The sequence below is a fragment of the Bos javanicus genome, chromosome 2 (assembly GCF_032452875.1).
Source record: "Bos javanicus breed banteng chromosome 2, ARS-OSU_banteng_1.0, whole genome shotgun sequence".
NCBI classification, from domain to species: Eukaryota; Metazoa; Chordata; class Mammalia; order Artiodactyla; family Bovidae; genus Bos; species Bos javanicus.
Window position 1 is genome coordinate 121280640 of NC_083869.1, and position 17374 is coordinate 121298013.

The following is a 17374-nucleotide window of genomic DNA, read 5'->3' on the forward strand; positions in this document are numbered from 1 at the left end:
TGGCATGCTGCAGTCCACGGGGTCACAAAGAGTCAGACAGGATTGAGTGGCTAAACAGTCAAAATGGACAAACATCTGTTTACAAGATAAATAGGTACTAGGGATGTAATGTACAACATGATAAATATTACTTACACTTCTGTATGTTATATATGAGAGTAAATTGTTGAGAGTAAACCCTAAGAGTTCTCATCACAAGGAAAAATATTTTTTCTATTTCTTTAATTTTATATCTATATGAGATGATCTATATTCACTAAACTTACTGTGCTAACCATTTCATGATGTCTATTAGTCAAAGCAATATGCTATACCCCTTAAACATGTACAGTGTTGTATGTCAATTATATCTGAATACAACTGGAAGGAAAAAAATAATAAATAAAATTTTAGCACTTTGATGAGAAATGAACGATTTATGGAGTTTGAAAGTAATTAATACCTCCTGGCTTCCCTGGTGACTCAGACTGTAAAAGAATCTGCCTGCAATGCAGGAGACCTGGGTTGGATCCCTGGGTTGGGAAGATCCCCTGAATAAGGGAATGGCAACCCACTCCAGTATTCTTACCTGGAAAATTCCGTGGACAGAGGACCCTGGTGGGCTACAGTTCACGGGGTCACAAAGAGTCAGACTGAGGGACTAACACTATGTAATACTTTACAAATAATAAAAGCGTAACTTCACAGTGGAAAAGCTTGTCAGGCGTCATTTTAAACAAGGATCAACATGAACATCGTCAGTAAGGAGGCAAACTGACAGATTGACAGGGGGTCACTGATGTGAAGCTTTGAGAAGAACGCAGCCCCTCTTCTGTGATAGTCCTGCCGGAACGCACAGCTTCAATCTACTGAGAGGAGACACAATCTTTGTTGAGATGAGGCACACAAAACCAAATGGAGAGTTTACGAGTTAGCTGGCCTGCCCCCACCAGGCCGCCCCATCCTCGCCGCGCAGCCCGAGCCCAGGCGGCCGCCGACCCTCTGGGAGTTCGCGGCGCCCGACGACTCCAGGCACGCTGGGCACCGGCGCCGCGCGACTTCCCGCCGCCGCCAGGAGGCTCCGCGCACCTTCCCGCCGTTCCCTGCGCTGCAGCCAGAGCGGCCGGGCCCTGCGGCCAGACGGGCGCGGCCAGCAGGGCGAGGCGAGCGCGCAATCCGGGAACCGGTGCGCCCCGCCGCCGCCCAAGGCCAGGTCCTTGGCGCCGGCCAGCCGGCCGCGCCTCCTTTGTGACCGTCTCCAGCCCCTCAGAGCCGGCACGCCACGGCCGCTGAGCCCGGGGCTGCAAATGGCGCCCGCTCGCCTCTGCGCCTCCCGCCGCCGTTCTCCCGGTTCGGGGACGTCTCGGGGTACCCGGCCCGGGGCGCCTACGCCCTCATTGAGGCTCGCGGGCCGGTCCTCAGCTGCCACGACGCAAGCCTGCCCTTAGGCGAATACCTAGGGAAGTCCCATATATATATATATATATATATATATATATATAAAATTGTAAAATGCATATAGTATAAAATTTGTTATTTTGAAGTACAATTCAGGGACATCAAGTACATCAAGTACAATTCACAGGGTTGTACAATCATCACTGCTGTTTAGTGCCAGAACTTTTTCATCACCTCAAAAGGAAACCACCCATTAGCAGCCATTCCCTCCTCCCCACCCAGCTGCTAGCAACCACCACTCTGCTTTTTTCTCTCTATGGATTTGCCTATTTTGAGTATTTTCTATAAATGGAATTGTGCAACACCGGTGTCCTTTGTGACCAGCTTCTCCAGCTGAACTTAATGTTCTTGAGGTTTATCCAAGTTGTAGCATGCATCAGAACTTCATTCCTTTTAATGGATGAATAATATTCTGTTGTATGCATACACCAGATTTTGTTTATCCTTTCATCTGGTGATGGATACTTGGGTGTTTCCACCTTTTGGCTATTATGAATAGATCTGCTAAGAATGTTTGCATACAAGTTTTTGTTGGAACACCTGTTTTCAAGTTCAATTCTTTGTGGTATATAACTAAATATTTTGCTCCACATTTAAAGTAAACCACTACAGCCATGTACAATTCTGCCATTGATTCTCAGAGTTCCTGGAGCTGTATAAGGCATGCTCCCCCAAATTTTCCTATCTTCCTTGATATTCTTGGTATAGGAGACATATATATCAATGTACCTGCCCTCCCCAGTGCCGCTTCTCAGGGGATTTGCCTCATCCCTTCTCATCGCCCACCTTAAACTTCTAAATAACATCCCCTAACCGCTCCACCCCTCCAACCCTCATCTCCAGACTGAGCCCTCTTCTGCCCAAGCTACCATTGACCTGAGGGAACCTATCCTTTGCTGGGCAGAAACTGAGGTGTTTTCCTTTGGAGGACTTTTTAAATAGTTTTTTAAAAATAATTTTAGTTATTTTTGGCTGTGCTGGGTCTTCGTTGCTGCATTCAGGCTTTCACTAGTTGCAGCGAGCAGGGGCCACTCTGCAGTCGGGTCACTGTGCAGGCTTCACATTCCAGTAGTTTCTCTTGTTGTGGAGTACAGGTTCCAGGGCATGCAGACTTCAGTACTTGTGGGCAGATGGGCTCAGTAGTTGTTTCCCAGGCTCTAGAGCACAGGCTTAATAGTTGTGGGGCACAGGCTTAGGTGCTCTGTGGCATGTAGGATCTGCCCAGATCAGGAATTGAATCTATGTCTCCTGCATTGGCAGGCAGATTCTTCACCACTGAGCCACCAGGGAAGCCCCACCTTTGGAGGATTTTAACTAAAGGACAGGTAGGGGCTGGAGCAGTCATTTAGAACTGATGAATGGTGGCGGAAGGAAACTAGTCTGAGAATGGCTGGGGAGCCTCACACAGGCATAGAGAGGCAGACGAAAAGCATGAACAAGAACCATAATAGCCTCACTCCTGACTTAGAATTTCGGATGATCTGCTGACTTGCTCTCCTAGGACGCTCATAATGTCACTCATTTATCTCTTGAAATAAATGCTCTTAAAACTGTTCTCAAGCTTTCGTTTGCATCCGAATGCCTCTAGGAATGCTGCTGATGTTGCTAGAACTAGAACCATACTTTGAGAACCATTGTCTTAAGCTTGCTTGAGTGCCTGTTCCTTGAAACCAAAAGTGCCCTGACCAGGAAGAGCACTTGCTTATCTGCTGCTGCTGAATTCATGCATGCCTGGGAAAGCTGACATCCCACCTGCCTGCAGCGCTCACCATTACAGGCTGTCCAGCTGGATGATTGATTGATTTGGCTGCACCACGCAGCTTGCAGGATCTTAGTTCCCCAAACCAGGGATCAAACCCATGCCCCCTGCAGTGGAAGCACAGAGTCCTAACCAGTTCCCTGGATCACCAGGGAATTCCCTATCCGGCTAGATTTAACCTGTCTTGCTACTGCCTATGAGCCACAGCTGTGCTGAGAATACTGGAGTGGGTAGCCTATCCCTTCCCCAGGGGATCTTCCCAACCCAGGAATCGAACCCGAGTCTCCTGCATTGCAGGTGGATTCTTTACCAACTGAGCTATGAGGGAAGCCCACTGAGAACACATCAAGGAAGCGCAGAGTTACAGAAGTGCAGAGCAGTCAGTGTTCCTGCCCTCCCACTTGGTCTCAAGCTTTGGGCATCAGATGTTCAAAGCAGTGAAGTCTGAGCTCCTAGCATCTCACTAAGGTCTTGCATCATGCTCATTTAGTTTCTGCCTGTAGCTCTCACATTGAAGGCTCAGGCATACTTCATTGGAGCTGAGACAAATGACTTGTTTTCTCCTGGTCAGATCCTTCCAGCAACTTCCTGCCAACGCTTCATATACATCAGCTGCGAACCTCCACTGATTCTCATACCTACCAGACTTGTTTATATCCTAGTGATGTTCACAGATTGGTTTAAATTCTGGTTATGCTCACCAGATCGATAGAACTTACCTTGCCTTCATCATTTCTACATAAGGAATAACAGATTTCACATCCTGTCCAACATTCTAAATCACAGCTCTCTATATAGAGCTAGATAGCAAATACTTTGGGCTTCGTGGATGAAAAGTCTGTTGCAACCACTCAACTTTGCCACCGTAGTGCAAAAGCTGGCATATACAATATGTAAAAGAATGGGTGGATTTGTGTTCTAATAAAATTTTATTTGCCAAAACCAGGCAGCTAGCAGCTTTGACCCAACCTGTGTTCTAGACAGTAACTGTTTTTGCCTATTACTAAATGAAATTGAGTCTTCAAACAGATGTAAAGTGTATTTAGTGTTAGTAGTTCTATATTATTATGTGGAAATTTTTTTTTAAGTCTATAAGCTATAAATGCTTTTCTCAAGAGCTGGCAGTGAGCCCAGCCAATCTTAAATAAACCTGCCTCAACATTTTTTAAAATGTAAAATTATATCAATACGTTGCTAACACTGAATCAACTTCCTGTCTTTAGAAGATAAATATTTAAAACTATTTAAGCAGAAATAATTTTTAAAACAAAAATATGCACACGACTTAGAGATTTATCTTAAAAATGGAATGTCAAAACAACAGAAATGAGGTCAGGTCTAGATTATATAGATTATATCCACCAATTTATTACTTCATTCTGTCTTATTTTTAGTTCTTTATAAATAAAAAGTAAAAATAGCAAAACAACACACAATGTGCACAACACTGAATCGTATAAACATATCTGGTACATAACCACTATAACATAAAGACCAATTCCATTGCAAAAAGCAGAAAGTTTCCCACTCCTTAAAAAAAAAGGAATCAGTTGCTATTGTTTGAATGATCAGGATCATTTCCAACTTTGTCTTTTTTTTTTTTCTTTTTTTGATAGCAGTATTGACAAGTGCCTTTGTTAGAGGAACTAATCCACTTGGAAACTTGTGGATTAAAAATAAAGTCAGTTTCTATTTTTCTTTTAAGAGTTGTTGGAAAGTGTATGCCTGTAGAGCTAAGCACTTAGAATGGCTGTGCCTCTTTTGATTTTTGTGTTATCTGCCATAGTTTTTGCTTATTTTGCATCCCACACCACCCACTCATCAAGGGGTGGTCAGTCTTCTGTCACAGAATCTAAAATGTCCTGGCTTGGAATAGTCTGCTCAGAAACTGTCTAATATAAGGAAGTAATTGGTCCTAACATCAGCGGACAGAGAGGTGGGAAAAGATGTTGATGGAAGCTTCTTGTGTTTAGAGCTCTATTTATTTTCTTAATTATTTTCTTAATAAGTCTTAATTATCTTCTAAATTAATTTTAATTTGGAGCTCTATTTTATTTTGTGAATTTTCTTTCTTAACTAATATTATATTCATAAAATTTCATGTAAAATATATGCCCTGAAAAGTCAGTTAAATTACACTTGTTTCTGAAGACAAAATGAGCAATAAAGGAACAAAAGACTTTTCCTTGAACTTGGATAGTACTGTTTCTACTCCAAATTTGTCATCAGGGTGTCTTAATCTGACTTCTTGGAAATCAAAACAAAAATTTAGTTTGAGACTATTTCCTGTTTACCCCCAGGTTGATGTAACCAAATTAAAGATGATTTGCATTCATTTTAATCCCAAACTTGTTATTTCATTAATAACCAGGATCACTGCTTCTAGGTATTTTCAGATCGTCAAGTGGCTAATCTGTTTTACTTTGAAGTTTCATATATTATCACACAGCTTTAAATAAAATTAGCTCTTATAATAGATTTATTAAAATCCACTGAGTCAAGAAATATCTAAAATACAATTTTACTCAATATCATATTATATGGGTCGCTGTCTTTAAAATATGTGGGTTTTTGTTTCAAATATGATTATCCTTGTCACCTTCTCTGAATCATACCCAATTTATATTTCAAAAATCAGCTAGAGAGGTTGGAAAAAGTAATTTCAAGATAATGCTGTAAATTTTTTAATTTGTAATTTCAAAGTTTTAAAAAAGTGAATACATTAATATCAAATACCTGATACATATTAAATAAGTAGACAATAAAATTTTGATCTGCTGTGTGTTGATGGTAGTTTATGTTGTTTCAAATATGTGTGGGTATTATAGGAAAAGAAATTAAATTAACTCCCTTATGTTCAACATGTGACTTCCCCTTCCCTGTCTAAGTATTACAAGAATTCAGGCCAGGATCACACAAAGCCACATGAGGCTAAAATAGCATTTTCCTCTGCTGTAATTTTAGTCTGATAGGTACCCAAGGAAACAAATGCTGTCTACAGATGGTCTTTGCTGCCTGCCCAGACATGTTTGTTTGTTATCAGCATTGGCTTGGCAGGATCTGGCTTCTGATCCTAACTAGTTGTGTGGGAACTAAATACTAGTTGTTTCATCTCTCTATAAAATCTCTTTGGAGGAGACTATCTCCAGTCCTTTGATTTAATGGTTCTATTCTGTATGTATCTGGTTGGGGAATTAACTAGTTCACATGGCCAACCAAGACTCAATCCATATGCAATGGGGCTCCTCCATCTGTCACAGGAACAATACCTTTCTTCTAACTTATTACAGTGGGTGGAGATGATGGGAAGTTGTTTGTTGTTGTTGTTTCTTAAATAAGAAAACCATAGCACCTGATGCATATTTGCTAAAGACTAGGATGTTCTGAAATGTTTGTAGTATTTATATATAATTGAATAAAACATGTAATTTAAACACTGTTAATATCCAAAGCTACCATGTTTGAAAAAGGCAAGAAATATCAGAAACTGAGTTGTTTATAAATTGTATCCCAAAGGTAGGAGTTTATTGGACAAGAGACAAGAAGGTCTTCTCTAAGGCTCTAAGATTGGGCTGGACACTCTGCCCAAGCATTCTCAGAACACCCTGTTCCTGCCTCTACTGTCACACCCCAAACTGTATGGTTTAAGTGTTAGCCTCCCTGATTACACACTGCAAGTCCCTTGAGGACAGGGATTGTGCTTGTTCATTGATGTATCTCACAGGTACCCCTAGTGTCTGACAAACAACAAGGACTCCATAAATAATTACTGGATACCTGTTGAATAAATAACCGGCTGTCCTCATTTATTGATCTGCGAGGAGCAATAGAAGCAGGCAAGGGTAGCACCACATGATCCAATGATAAGAGGCACCATATAAAAAACCTGGTGTTTGGTGGTTGCCAGGTGGTCACAGGTTCCTATCAAGGTGTGAATGATGGAATCCCCAGAAATTTCCATTTAATGATGTCCCTATAGGATGTCACACTATACCTGCCTATGCTGAGTAGCGCAAAAGGATACAAGACATTTTGGTGGGACCATTTATCCAACTCTTAAATACACCTCAGCAAAATTTGTAGAGTGTATTAATCATAAGTAACTAAGTACAAAGAATGAATACTCTTCAAGGAAGGAAAAATAAGTTGGTGTAGGCCATCTCTTTATAGGAATTTTCTCTGGCTTTATTTTATAGGAAATAGGCGTAGTATCTGTTGTATAATTGCTCAGCATACCATTTGGCAAAGGTATAACAAAACATTTTCCCCTTCTGTGTGAGAATTTAACCTTGGTTTAATTTTCCAGCTCTGTTCCCCCAGCAACCTAATGAAGAGTAGTATATCAACCACATTGCTAGGCAACATTCCATATGGTAGAAATGATAAAGTTGGTAAACTGTAAACTGGGAGAACTATTAAATGCCTGATAGGAAGCCACAGCTCTGGGCTTCCCTATCTGTAGTGACTCTTGGAAGAGACATGTCTCTTGTGGGGAAGATATTTCAGTGGAGTTGTTATAAGAGATACTCGCTCCCATGGAACAAGAAGCTTTTAAGCCAGAATAGCTTCCATATTTGCGGGATGTGTGTCTATCTCCTTGCACCTGAGCCATACAGACAGATGCAGGGACTCTGAGGTCTGAGGAAAGAGTAATATCTGGCTCTGCCCTGTTGGTGAGCCATGCTTCCCATCCTATAACCTTGTTTCTTAAAAAATATTTATGTATTTGGCTGTGTCGGGTCTAGCTTTAGCACACGGACTTTCTAGTTGTGGCACTCAGGCACTCTGCGGGATGTGGGATCTTAGTTCCCCAACCAGGGATCAAACCGGCATCCCCTTCATTAGAGGGCAGATCCTTAACCACTGGACCACCAGGGAAAGTCCACCATCCTATCTCCTTCTTAGTGAATCTGATGTGATGGTTTATGAGTTTGACTGTTTCTAAACATCTAGTTGAGCCCAAGTAGCCTCCTGGAATGCACCTTATTACTATTTGCTTGCTGTTTCTGGTGGTAGAAGAAGCCACAGAGACCATGGGTAGTAGAAAGATGTGAAACTGCTTGGCATGTTCTAGCATGTTCTGCTTCTAAAAAAATCCTAACTATGCCCTTCACAGTTGGCATGACATACAATCCATATCCATTACATGCCACCAAGACATTTATCTCAAATTGACACCTGCCTTTAAAATCCCCAAGCTAGTTATTGCTAAACCTTCTTCATATAAGCACATAACCCCAATCCTAACCCCCATTGATTTTTAAGATGCTACTGAGAGAGGACCCAAAAAAAAAAAAAAATCAAATGATGGATACAAAAATTGCTCCCCCAAACCACAATTGCCCATGAAGAATTGGCAGTAGTAATATTATCCATCTGGAGGATCAGAACAGATGCTAAATGTCCTCCTCAAGTTATGAAGACTCCATATCATCTGATCACAATGGTGTGAGTTAGTGTCACCTCTGAAAACTAGGAACATATTAGAAACTAACCAAGCCACCCCTGCCAAACAAACAACTTTCCATTTATCTCTACAGAAGCATTATTTGAAGAAAAGAATTCAAATTGTCAGAACTTTAATGAGAGGTGTGAAGAACACAGCCATATTTGGTGGAAATATTGAACAAAAATCAATGAAAACACTATCATAAGCAGCTGAATAAAGCAGCCTCCTTTTTGAGTCAGAAGATAGTGTGACCTTGTGAAAGCACAAAGCAAGCTACAAGGGACAAGCAACAGCAGCAAGTACAGTGGTGATGCTCAAAACAGTGTGATGGGAACTTCTCACCCACCCCAACCCTGTGCCCCTCCCTACCCCACCCTACTAGACTTCACGGAGATAATATATTGTCACTGCACAGAGGACACACAAGAACAACTCAGAAGTCCAAATGAAGCAGCAGCAATTCAGGTGACCGAAGGCCACTCAGTTGCCTTTCTCTCCATGGGGTTTATCACAACATCAATTAACAACAACAACAAAACACTTTTGTTGTATTCTGACCTGTATATCCTCCAGAATACTCAATTTCACAATATTTTGCAGACCACTAAGTCAATAGCTTTCTTAAGGAATATTCAAAGTCTAGTGACCACCAAAATATTTACATCAGAATGGCATCTTTCCACTAAATGACCAGAAGCCATGATGATGATTTCTAAATGTATTACAGATAATGTGCCTTATTTTCATTCCTTTCTAACCCTTGCCTTGAAAGCCTGTTCCCTTTTCCCAAGAGAAACAACTGTCCAAGGATGCCATCTTAAAATTCCATTACAAGTAAGAATCTTGTTCCCATTCATTCAATATATGTAATAGAAGACAAAAAGATCTGGATTGAATGTGCCAGAAAGATGCCAAATATAAACTAGATCATGAATGGTCTGCATTGGAAAAACTATGAATCTACTTATAAAAATATCACCAACTCCACAAATTAAACCTCAGAGACACTGTGTAGGTTAAAAATACTGACCACCAAATGTGAACATAAATTTAAAACTGCAGGCAGTTTATGATCTGATAGTCCATACAGAGGAATTATCTCCTTTAAATGTAATAGAATTCAACTACCAAATCTAGTTATTCCCAATGCCAACACACAAACTCCAAACAGCCAACCAGGAATGTAACAATCTGAGACATTACAGAGAAATAGAATTGTTTAAATACTAAGCTTCACATTCCATTTTCCTCTCAATGATTTTGCTACTTTAAAATCAGAGCCCAGTAATAGTTCTAGCAGTACGAATCAGATCAGAATTTCTAAGTTTCCACATCACACATCTAATCAGATCTCAGGCAAGTCATGGACCATCTATCATCTGGCCTCAGTGTCTTCATTTAATGAATCCACTATTTTCAAAACTTGTGGGAGTGTAAGTGAAAATGTAAGTTGCTCAGTTGTGTCCAACTTTTTGCGACCCCATGGACTATAGACTGCCAGACTCCTCTGTCCATGAGATTTTCCAGGCAAGAATACTAGAGTGGGTTGCCATGCCCTTCTCCAGGGTATCTTCCTGACCTAGGAACTGAACCCAGCTCTCCTGCACTGCAGGCAGATTCTTTACCATCTGAGCCACCAGAGAAGCATAAGGATCTAATAAATATTATGAAGGTAAAAGGTAGCCTAAAATGTACAATAAAATTAAGTTCATTAAAGATATCATTTTTTTAAATCCTGCTTTATCTTACAGCTGGTTTCTCAACCTTGGTACTCTTGTCATTGTGGACTACATTCATCTTTGCTGTAGGGACCGTCCTATACCTTGTAGGGCATTTAGCAGCATCCCTGCCTCCACCCACTGGATGCCAGCAGCACCCCACCCCAAGCTATGACACTTGAGAGGGTCTCCAGACACTGCCGGATACAGGTCCTCTGGGGAGCAAAATTACCCCCAGTTGAAAATCACTGTCTTAGAGTGAAATCTCTAATGTAAAATGTTTATCTTGCACCCAGGGATATGAATAGATCATGGGGTCACCAGAGAGGATCATTGCTCTGCTGGAGAAAGCAGGCTGAGAGTTGAGCTGTGAGGTAGAAAGGTCAAATTAAAACATCAGAAATACTTTAGACAAAGAAAGCAAAACATAACAAAACTCCTTGCAAAGTATATCTTTTACACCTCCATTTAGGTTTCCCTCTTGCTAAGGTCCCTCTTCTAAAACAACACTAATAGTCTCATTTCTGGTAAGAAAAGTATTTCTGGTCCTTGATAATTTTCTGTGTGTAACTCTTGACCTAGAACAGTAATTTTCCAACTACCTCTGATAAAAGAGGTAACATTTTTTTGTTGTTGGTTTTTCAGTTTGCTGCGCAGTGTGCCTTCCAGGGAGTCCAGTCCCCTGACCAGGGATGGAACACAGGACCCCTGCAGCAGAAGCATGGAGTCCTAACCACTGGACTTCAGGGAATTCCCAAAAGACCCATTTTTAAATTTCCAATCAACTGCAGGCCAGGGTATGGCCCTACTGTATGGACTGGGATCCAGGAATTCATGGAGCTGAAGCTGTTTCAGGCCACAGTTTGAGCAGCACTGTCCTGGGGTTCCAACTTCTGTTGAGAAGCATGGTCTAAACACTTTCTGAACCCTTCAATGCTAACATTTTTTTACAAGCAAATTTATATTTTTTTGGTTAAAGAGGTAGAAAGTGATATTTTTTACTACCTTTTGAAATATAATTATAGTAAAATTAAAGGAGGGCTTCCCTGGTGGCACAGACGGTAAAGAATCTGCCTATAATGTGGGAGAACCAGGTTCAATCCCTGGGTTGGGAAGATCCCCTGAAGAAGGGAATGACAACCCACTCCAATATTCTGGCCTGGAGAATCCCATGGACAGAGGATCCTGGAGGGCTACAGTCCATGGGGTCCCAAAAAATTAAAGGAAGAAAAGGAATTTCCTTTAAAATCCATTTTGGATACTTAAACATAAGACAAAATTACGGAAGTGCCTGAAATATCTTTAATCCATAATACTTCTTGTTCTTTAGCCTTTTAAAGAAATACAGTCTCTTTTGTTAGAATAATTGTATGGCTGCAAAGTGAATAAAGAACAGACTGGTTTTAAAAACCTGTTCTTCTACTAACCTTCCCTTTCCCTCCAGATGATCTTTTAAAGGTAAACAATTTGGAAATATAACTTGCTTATGTAGGCTTACCCTTTCCCTCCAATTAAAGTTCTATTCATAAAGTAAAAGAATGGCAGTGATGGCTGCATTGCCAGGTTACACAGTGGTGGCTCTCAGAAATGGCTGGAAAACACAGAGGAGCATTTTGAGCTTTGCCCAAATGACTTGCTTTATGATCGTAAAACGGGTTATTTGTGTGCGCACAATCGTCAAACACCAAGCCAGACAGGGAAACCACCCAGACCTGGGCTCTCAGGCTCCCTTCCTGGGGCTAACTGAAAATGTAATTTGACGGGGGCAAGTCACAGTGCCATAAGGAGCCTTTCAGCTCATTTCCATGCTTGTCTGCACATAAATACCCTCAGCCTCTAAAACTGCAATCTTAGATTTAGAAAGTACCTTTTACAATCATAAAGCCAGACAGCCCTGCCTACCTTAAATCAAGCAAGCTTTCTGCTTAACACTTTACCAGAAAGTTACAGTACAGAATTGATCAGGAGAGGCTTGGCAGAGGTAAGATTGATCTTGAAATTTAATATATTCTTGCCCACCTTTTCAGAGAAAGAGGATGACGACATAGGAATGCAGAAGACTGAGAAACTACAAAAACAGCTATAGAGGTTTTCTTATCTTTCTCCAATCCAGAGTTTGGATGCATAGCTCTGGAAAAAACAGCAAGCCTCAGGGCCAACCTTGATTCACTCAGAAAGCCTTCGGAAACCAGGGGCACCACTAAAATATCGTTAGTCCTCTGAGTCACAGAATCCAACCTCCACTGTGCAGCCTAACAAAAATGCAAATAATTGGCAGTGAAAAAATGTTCCTCTCAGGGTTCCACGCCATTGGACAAAGGGTGGCTTTCACTCACAGAATCAGCAAGAACAAATTCTAAACCCTCTCCTCCACCAAGTTACTGCTACGTAAGCGTGTCTCCACCAGATAAGTTGGGCTGAATTTGGGGTCTGTCGTCAGAATCTTCTCCGGCGGGGTCATTTTCCTCCCCAGACTCCACATAGATCGGCCAGTCACTGTCTGTGTCACTCTTTTCTTGGCTCTCGAACGACGCCTCCACCAGGCTGAGGTTGATGGGCATCAATTCGTCATCGTCGTCGTGCGTATCTGTAATGCAGGTGCAGCTGTCACACAGCCCGAAGCGCCGCAGCCCCGGTGACAGGTGACTCGTGAAGGTTCTTCTGCAGCCCTTGCAGATGATTGGACGGTTGGATCTATGCACCTAAAATCACCAGCACAGTGCATGTCAGAGAAAAGAGGAGGAGCCATGGCCTTCAGGGCCCCATGTGATACGGCCCCTGGATGACCTTCTGGCTGCATTTCTCACCACTCTCCTTTTGCTTTTTCTGCCACCATCTCAGCCTCATCAAGATCCTTTCCAGCCCAGGGCCATGGGATGTGCATGGAGCAAGCCCTCCTCCCCACTGCCCCCTCTCCCCTCTTACTAAAGTCCTTTTGTGGTTTTTCTTGGCTGTGCCACAGGCTTATAGGATCTTAGATCCCTGACCAGTGATGAAACTGGCACCTTGGCAGTGAAAGCATGGAGTCCTTACCACTGGATTGTCAAGGAATTTCCACTAATGCCTTTCAAGGAAGTCTTTTCTGATGCTCCAGGCCAGACTAGATCTCCCAGCTATATAGTCTCACCTATACTTCTCCCTTCATGTCTAACAAGTCATTGGTAAAATTTACTAGGTTACAGATTTATAATTTACTAGATTATAGATCTATAGAAATTGATAGATTATAAGCTCCACGAGGTCACAGACTAGCTTCACCCATGTTCTCTGTCCTCTGTGTCACATCTGTTACTGTATCCCTAGTGCCTGGCATGGAAAGGGCAATCGGTGAACCAATTAGGATTTTAGGCATGGCTTCTTAAATACTTTGGAATGTTTAGTTATTAAGAAGGCAGATTTCCCAAACAGTGTATTTCCCAAACATGCCAGCGGATGCTTCAGCCTTGACTTCTTTGTTGATAAATGTGTTCCTTACATATGAAAAGAGCTTTGCATACTAGAAAAGAGAACTTGATCTCCTAACCCCATGCAACTCCTCATGAGGACAGCAGCCCCAGGGGTCCTCTTTGTATAAGGAACTATCTATCTGAAGTGTGCACTCTTCAGGAACTCCAGCCAACTGGGGATCTGTGAATGAATAAGAGCCTCCCTTGTGGAGAGCTCTGGATGCAGGATACATACAAGAAGCGAGACAGACAGAGAGGCTGATGCAGGAGAAGGGCCAATAACAATACTTAGGTTGCTGGAGCTGCCCTTACATGTCCTGGGTTCCCATGAGGTTTCCTGGGTTTCCTGAGTCAACCTGAGTGTGTTTGTGACCCTTGCAGCCTGATGGAGCCTTTGAATAGTAGACTGGATCTAGTACAGAGTGGAATGCGGATTACAACCAATGAAACATCTTAGAGGCACCCAGGGACCGATTTTTGCCAAGATGGATTGGAGATTAATTTGAAAAAAAAAAAAAAGGCCAAACAAAAACTTAACATCTTAGGATAAAGCCATTCTCAGGTAAGTGTGCTGGGTCCAACACTGAGAGGAAAGGCAGTCAGTCAGTCACCTTGAATGTATCTAAGTCTAGATACTATCAAAACTGTAATTCACATATCATAAAATTCACCCTTTTAAAGTGTACAGTTCAGTGGTTTTTAGCACACTCATAAGGTTGTACAACTATCACCACCATCTAATTTTAGGACATTTTCATCACTCCATAAAGAAAACCTGTGCCCATTAATGGTCTTATCTCTCCCATCCCCACAGGCTTCAACCACCAATCTACTCTCTATCGCAATGGGTCTGCCCACTTTGTATATTTCATATAAATGGAATCACATAATAGATGGCCTTTGGTGACTTGCTGCTTTCACGGAGCCTAATGCTTTCAAGGTTATTCCATGTTGTAGCAGGTATCAGGACTTCATCTCATTTTATGGCTAAACAATAGTCCATTATAGGGGTACACCACACTTTGTTTATTCATTCATCAGTGATAAATATTTGGATTGTTTCTATTTTGGGGGCTCCTCTGTCCATGGGATTCTGCAGGCAAGAATACTGGAGTGGGTAGCCATTCCCTTCTCCAGGGTCCAGAGGAGCCTGGGGGGCCACAGTCCATGGGGTCTCAAAGAGTCAGACACGACTGAGCGACAATGGTGACTTTATGCCTAACTTTTGGAGGAAACACTAAACTGTCTTGCACAGTGGCTGCACCAGTTGGTGTTCCCACTAGCAGTATATGAGGATTCCAGTTTCTCTACCTCTTCACCAGCACCGTGTTATTATAAATTGCTTATTATAGCAATCCAAGTTTGTGTGAAGTGGCACCACTCCCATTCTGTGGGTTGTCTTTTCACATTCTTGAGAGTGTCTTTTGAAATCCAAATCATTTTTATGTCGGAGTTTTCAAAGACTCATTGACTTGTTCAAGTGTTAGTCACTCAGTCATGCCTGACTCTGTGACCCCGTGGAATGTAGCCCACCAGGCCCCTCTGTCCGTGGAATTCTGCAGGCAAGAATACTGGAGTGGGTAGCCATTCCGTTCTCCATGGGATCTTCCCAAACCAGGGATCGAACCCAGGTGTCCTGTATTGTAGGTGGCTTCTTTACCATTTGAGCCACCAGGGAAGTCCCTGGTGGCTGCCTTGCTCAAAGATAATCTTAAATACAATGCCTTTCTACATGGTCTGAATGCTTTTTAGCAGCTGGGACTCACCCACTTACATGGAAGACAGAATCCTAGGCAGCAGCCAGTGGGCAGGGAGGGCCCCTTGGCCAGGGGTCCCCTTTGCTGCTCACAGGCAGCCCTATAAATGGTGTTATACCTCTTCCCTACCCCGGGGTGCTGAGGTTGGGTGGGAAACCGAGGCTGCAGCTTACCCTTGGGGGAACAGACTCCCAATCCCTAAGCCCCAGTGTTCTCTGCCTTTTGACAATCATCCTCAGACTAGGACCTGAACTTTCTTAACTTTCCTTCTAGGAAAACTAGTTTGTAACCGTATAAGTTTTCACTTTTTCTTTTTCCACTAACCCAGCTATAATTTAGTAGCAGAAATACATGTTTAAAATTCTCTGACAATACCCCAGTGGACAGAGAAGTGAAAGACCGAGGGGCTTCACCTTTACATTAAACACATTTCATGAACCACCTTCCACGCCCCGCCACTCTCCGCCATCCTGAGAGATCCACCAGCTGCGACACTTACACTGAGCGCGTGACTCCGCAGATGCTCCTGTCGAGTGAACCTCTTGCCACAGGTCTCACAAGGATAGGGCCGCTCCCCTGTGTGCGAGCGGATATGCCGCTTAAGGATGCCCTTCTGTTTGGCACTGTAGGGGCAGAAAGGACACTTGTGCAGCTTGATGGGCACCACCAGCACATCACCTGGGGAACAAACGGTACTGTAAGCAGCAACAAGACTGGCTGTCCTCCAATGGATGGAATCCAGAGCAGGAGAACTCCACCAGCCCAGTTCAAGAGGGAGAATCCCAACTCCACCAGCAGCTAACAGCAAGACGGTGTCTGCAGATCCTGACTCTGCTGGGCTCTGGGTCAGCCAGAGAGGGAAACGGGCTTCTGATACAAGACTGCAAGCAATGCTGTGAGGCATCAGCTTTCAAACTTCTCTGTGGCTCAGAGTTAGAAACAGCGCTTATGTCACAGCCTGAGAACACATGTATCCTCATGTGGACAGCTTGAAACACTTTCCAAAATAATACTCACTCTGATAATGTCTATTCTCCTTGATTTCATTTTAGGAAAATAATGATCGAGACCCTGTTATAGAATGAATTGCATCCCTCCCCACATATTCCTATCTTAAAGTCATAACCTCCAGTGCCACTTGTATGTAAAGACAGGGCCTTTAAGGAGGTAATTAAGGTTAAATGAGGTCGAAAGGGTAGAGCTCTTATCTGAGGACTGGGATCCTTATAAGAAGAGGAACAATGCCAGAGGTGCCAGGAACGATGGCTTTCTCTCTCTATTCTTGCACAGAGGACAGGTCACGTGAGGACAAGCAAAAAGGTAGTTGTCTGCAAGCCAGGAAGAGAGCTCTCACTAGAAACCAACCATGCTGGCAGCTCGATCTTGGACTGAGCCTCCAAAACTGTGAGATAATAAATTTCTGTTGATAAAACTACTTAGCCTGTGATATTCTGTTATGCCTGCCTGAGTTGACTAATGCAAACCTCCTGAACTGATATAATGACCCTCAAAAATGTGTGGAAAAAAACAAACAACTATTACGATGGATCAGACCTCCAGACCAGGTTTCATGCTTTCTTTGACAACAGCTCCCGGAATAGCTTTCAGGCATATATAGGAGAGGTTTGCTATAAAGCAGCCCCCACACTGTTTGGAATTTATATTAACTCTGTATATATGAGATCATCAAATATCTAAAAATTCATTTAAATCTTTTTCCCTTTTTTTTTTCCACCTTGTTCATACAGCTGTTAGGGTGACAACATGATTATCACCCACATGTATAGAGACTGACCCTTTCAAGTTTC

The 17374-nt window shown here is 42.5% G+C and overlaps 1 protein-coding gene across 1 annotated transcript in view; it reads right to left on the reverse strand.

Moving 5' to 3' along the window:
• Nucleotides 1–5853: 5853 nt before the first annotated feature.
• The window catches only part of ZBTB8B (zinc finger and BTB domain containing 8B), a 28625-nt gene continuing 17104 nt past the window's right edge, over nt 5854–17374 (reverse strand). The window contains exons 2-3 of the mRNA XM_061389200.1: nt 16066–16244; nt 5854–13065 (exon numbers count right to left, since the gene is read on the reverse strand). Of these exons, the coding sequence (XP_061245184.1) occupies nt 12748–13065; nt 16066–16244 (497 nt within the window). The 3' untranslated portion in view covers nt 5854–12747. The remainder of the gene's footprint in view (nt 13066–16065; nt 16245–17374) is intronic.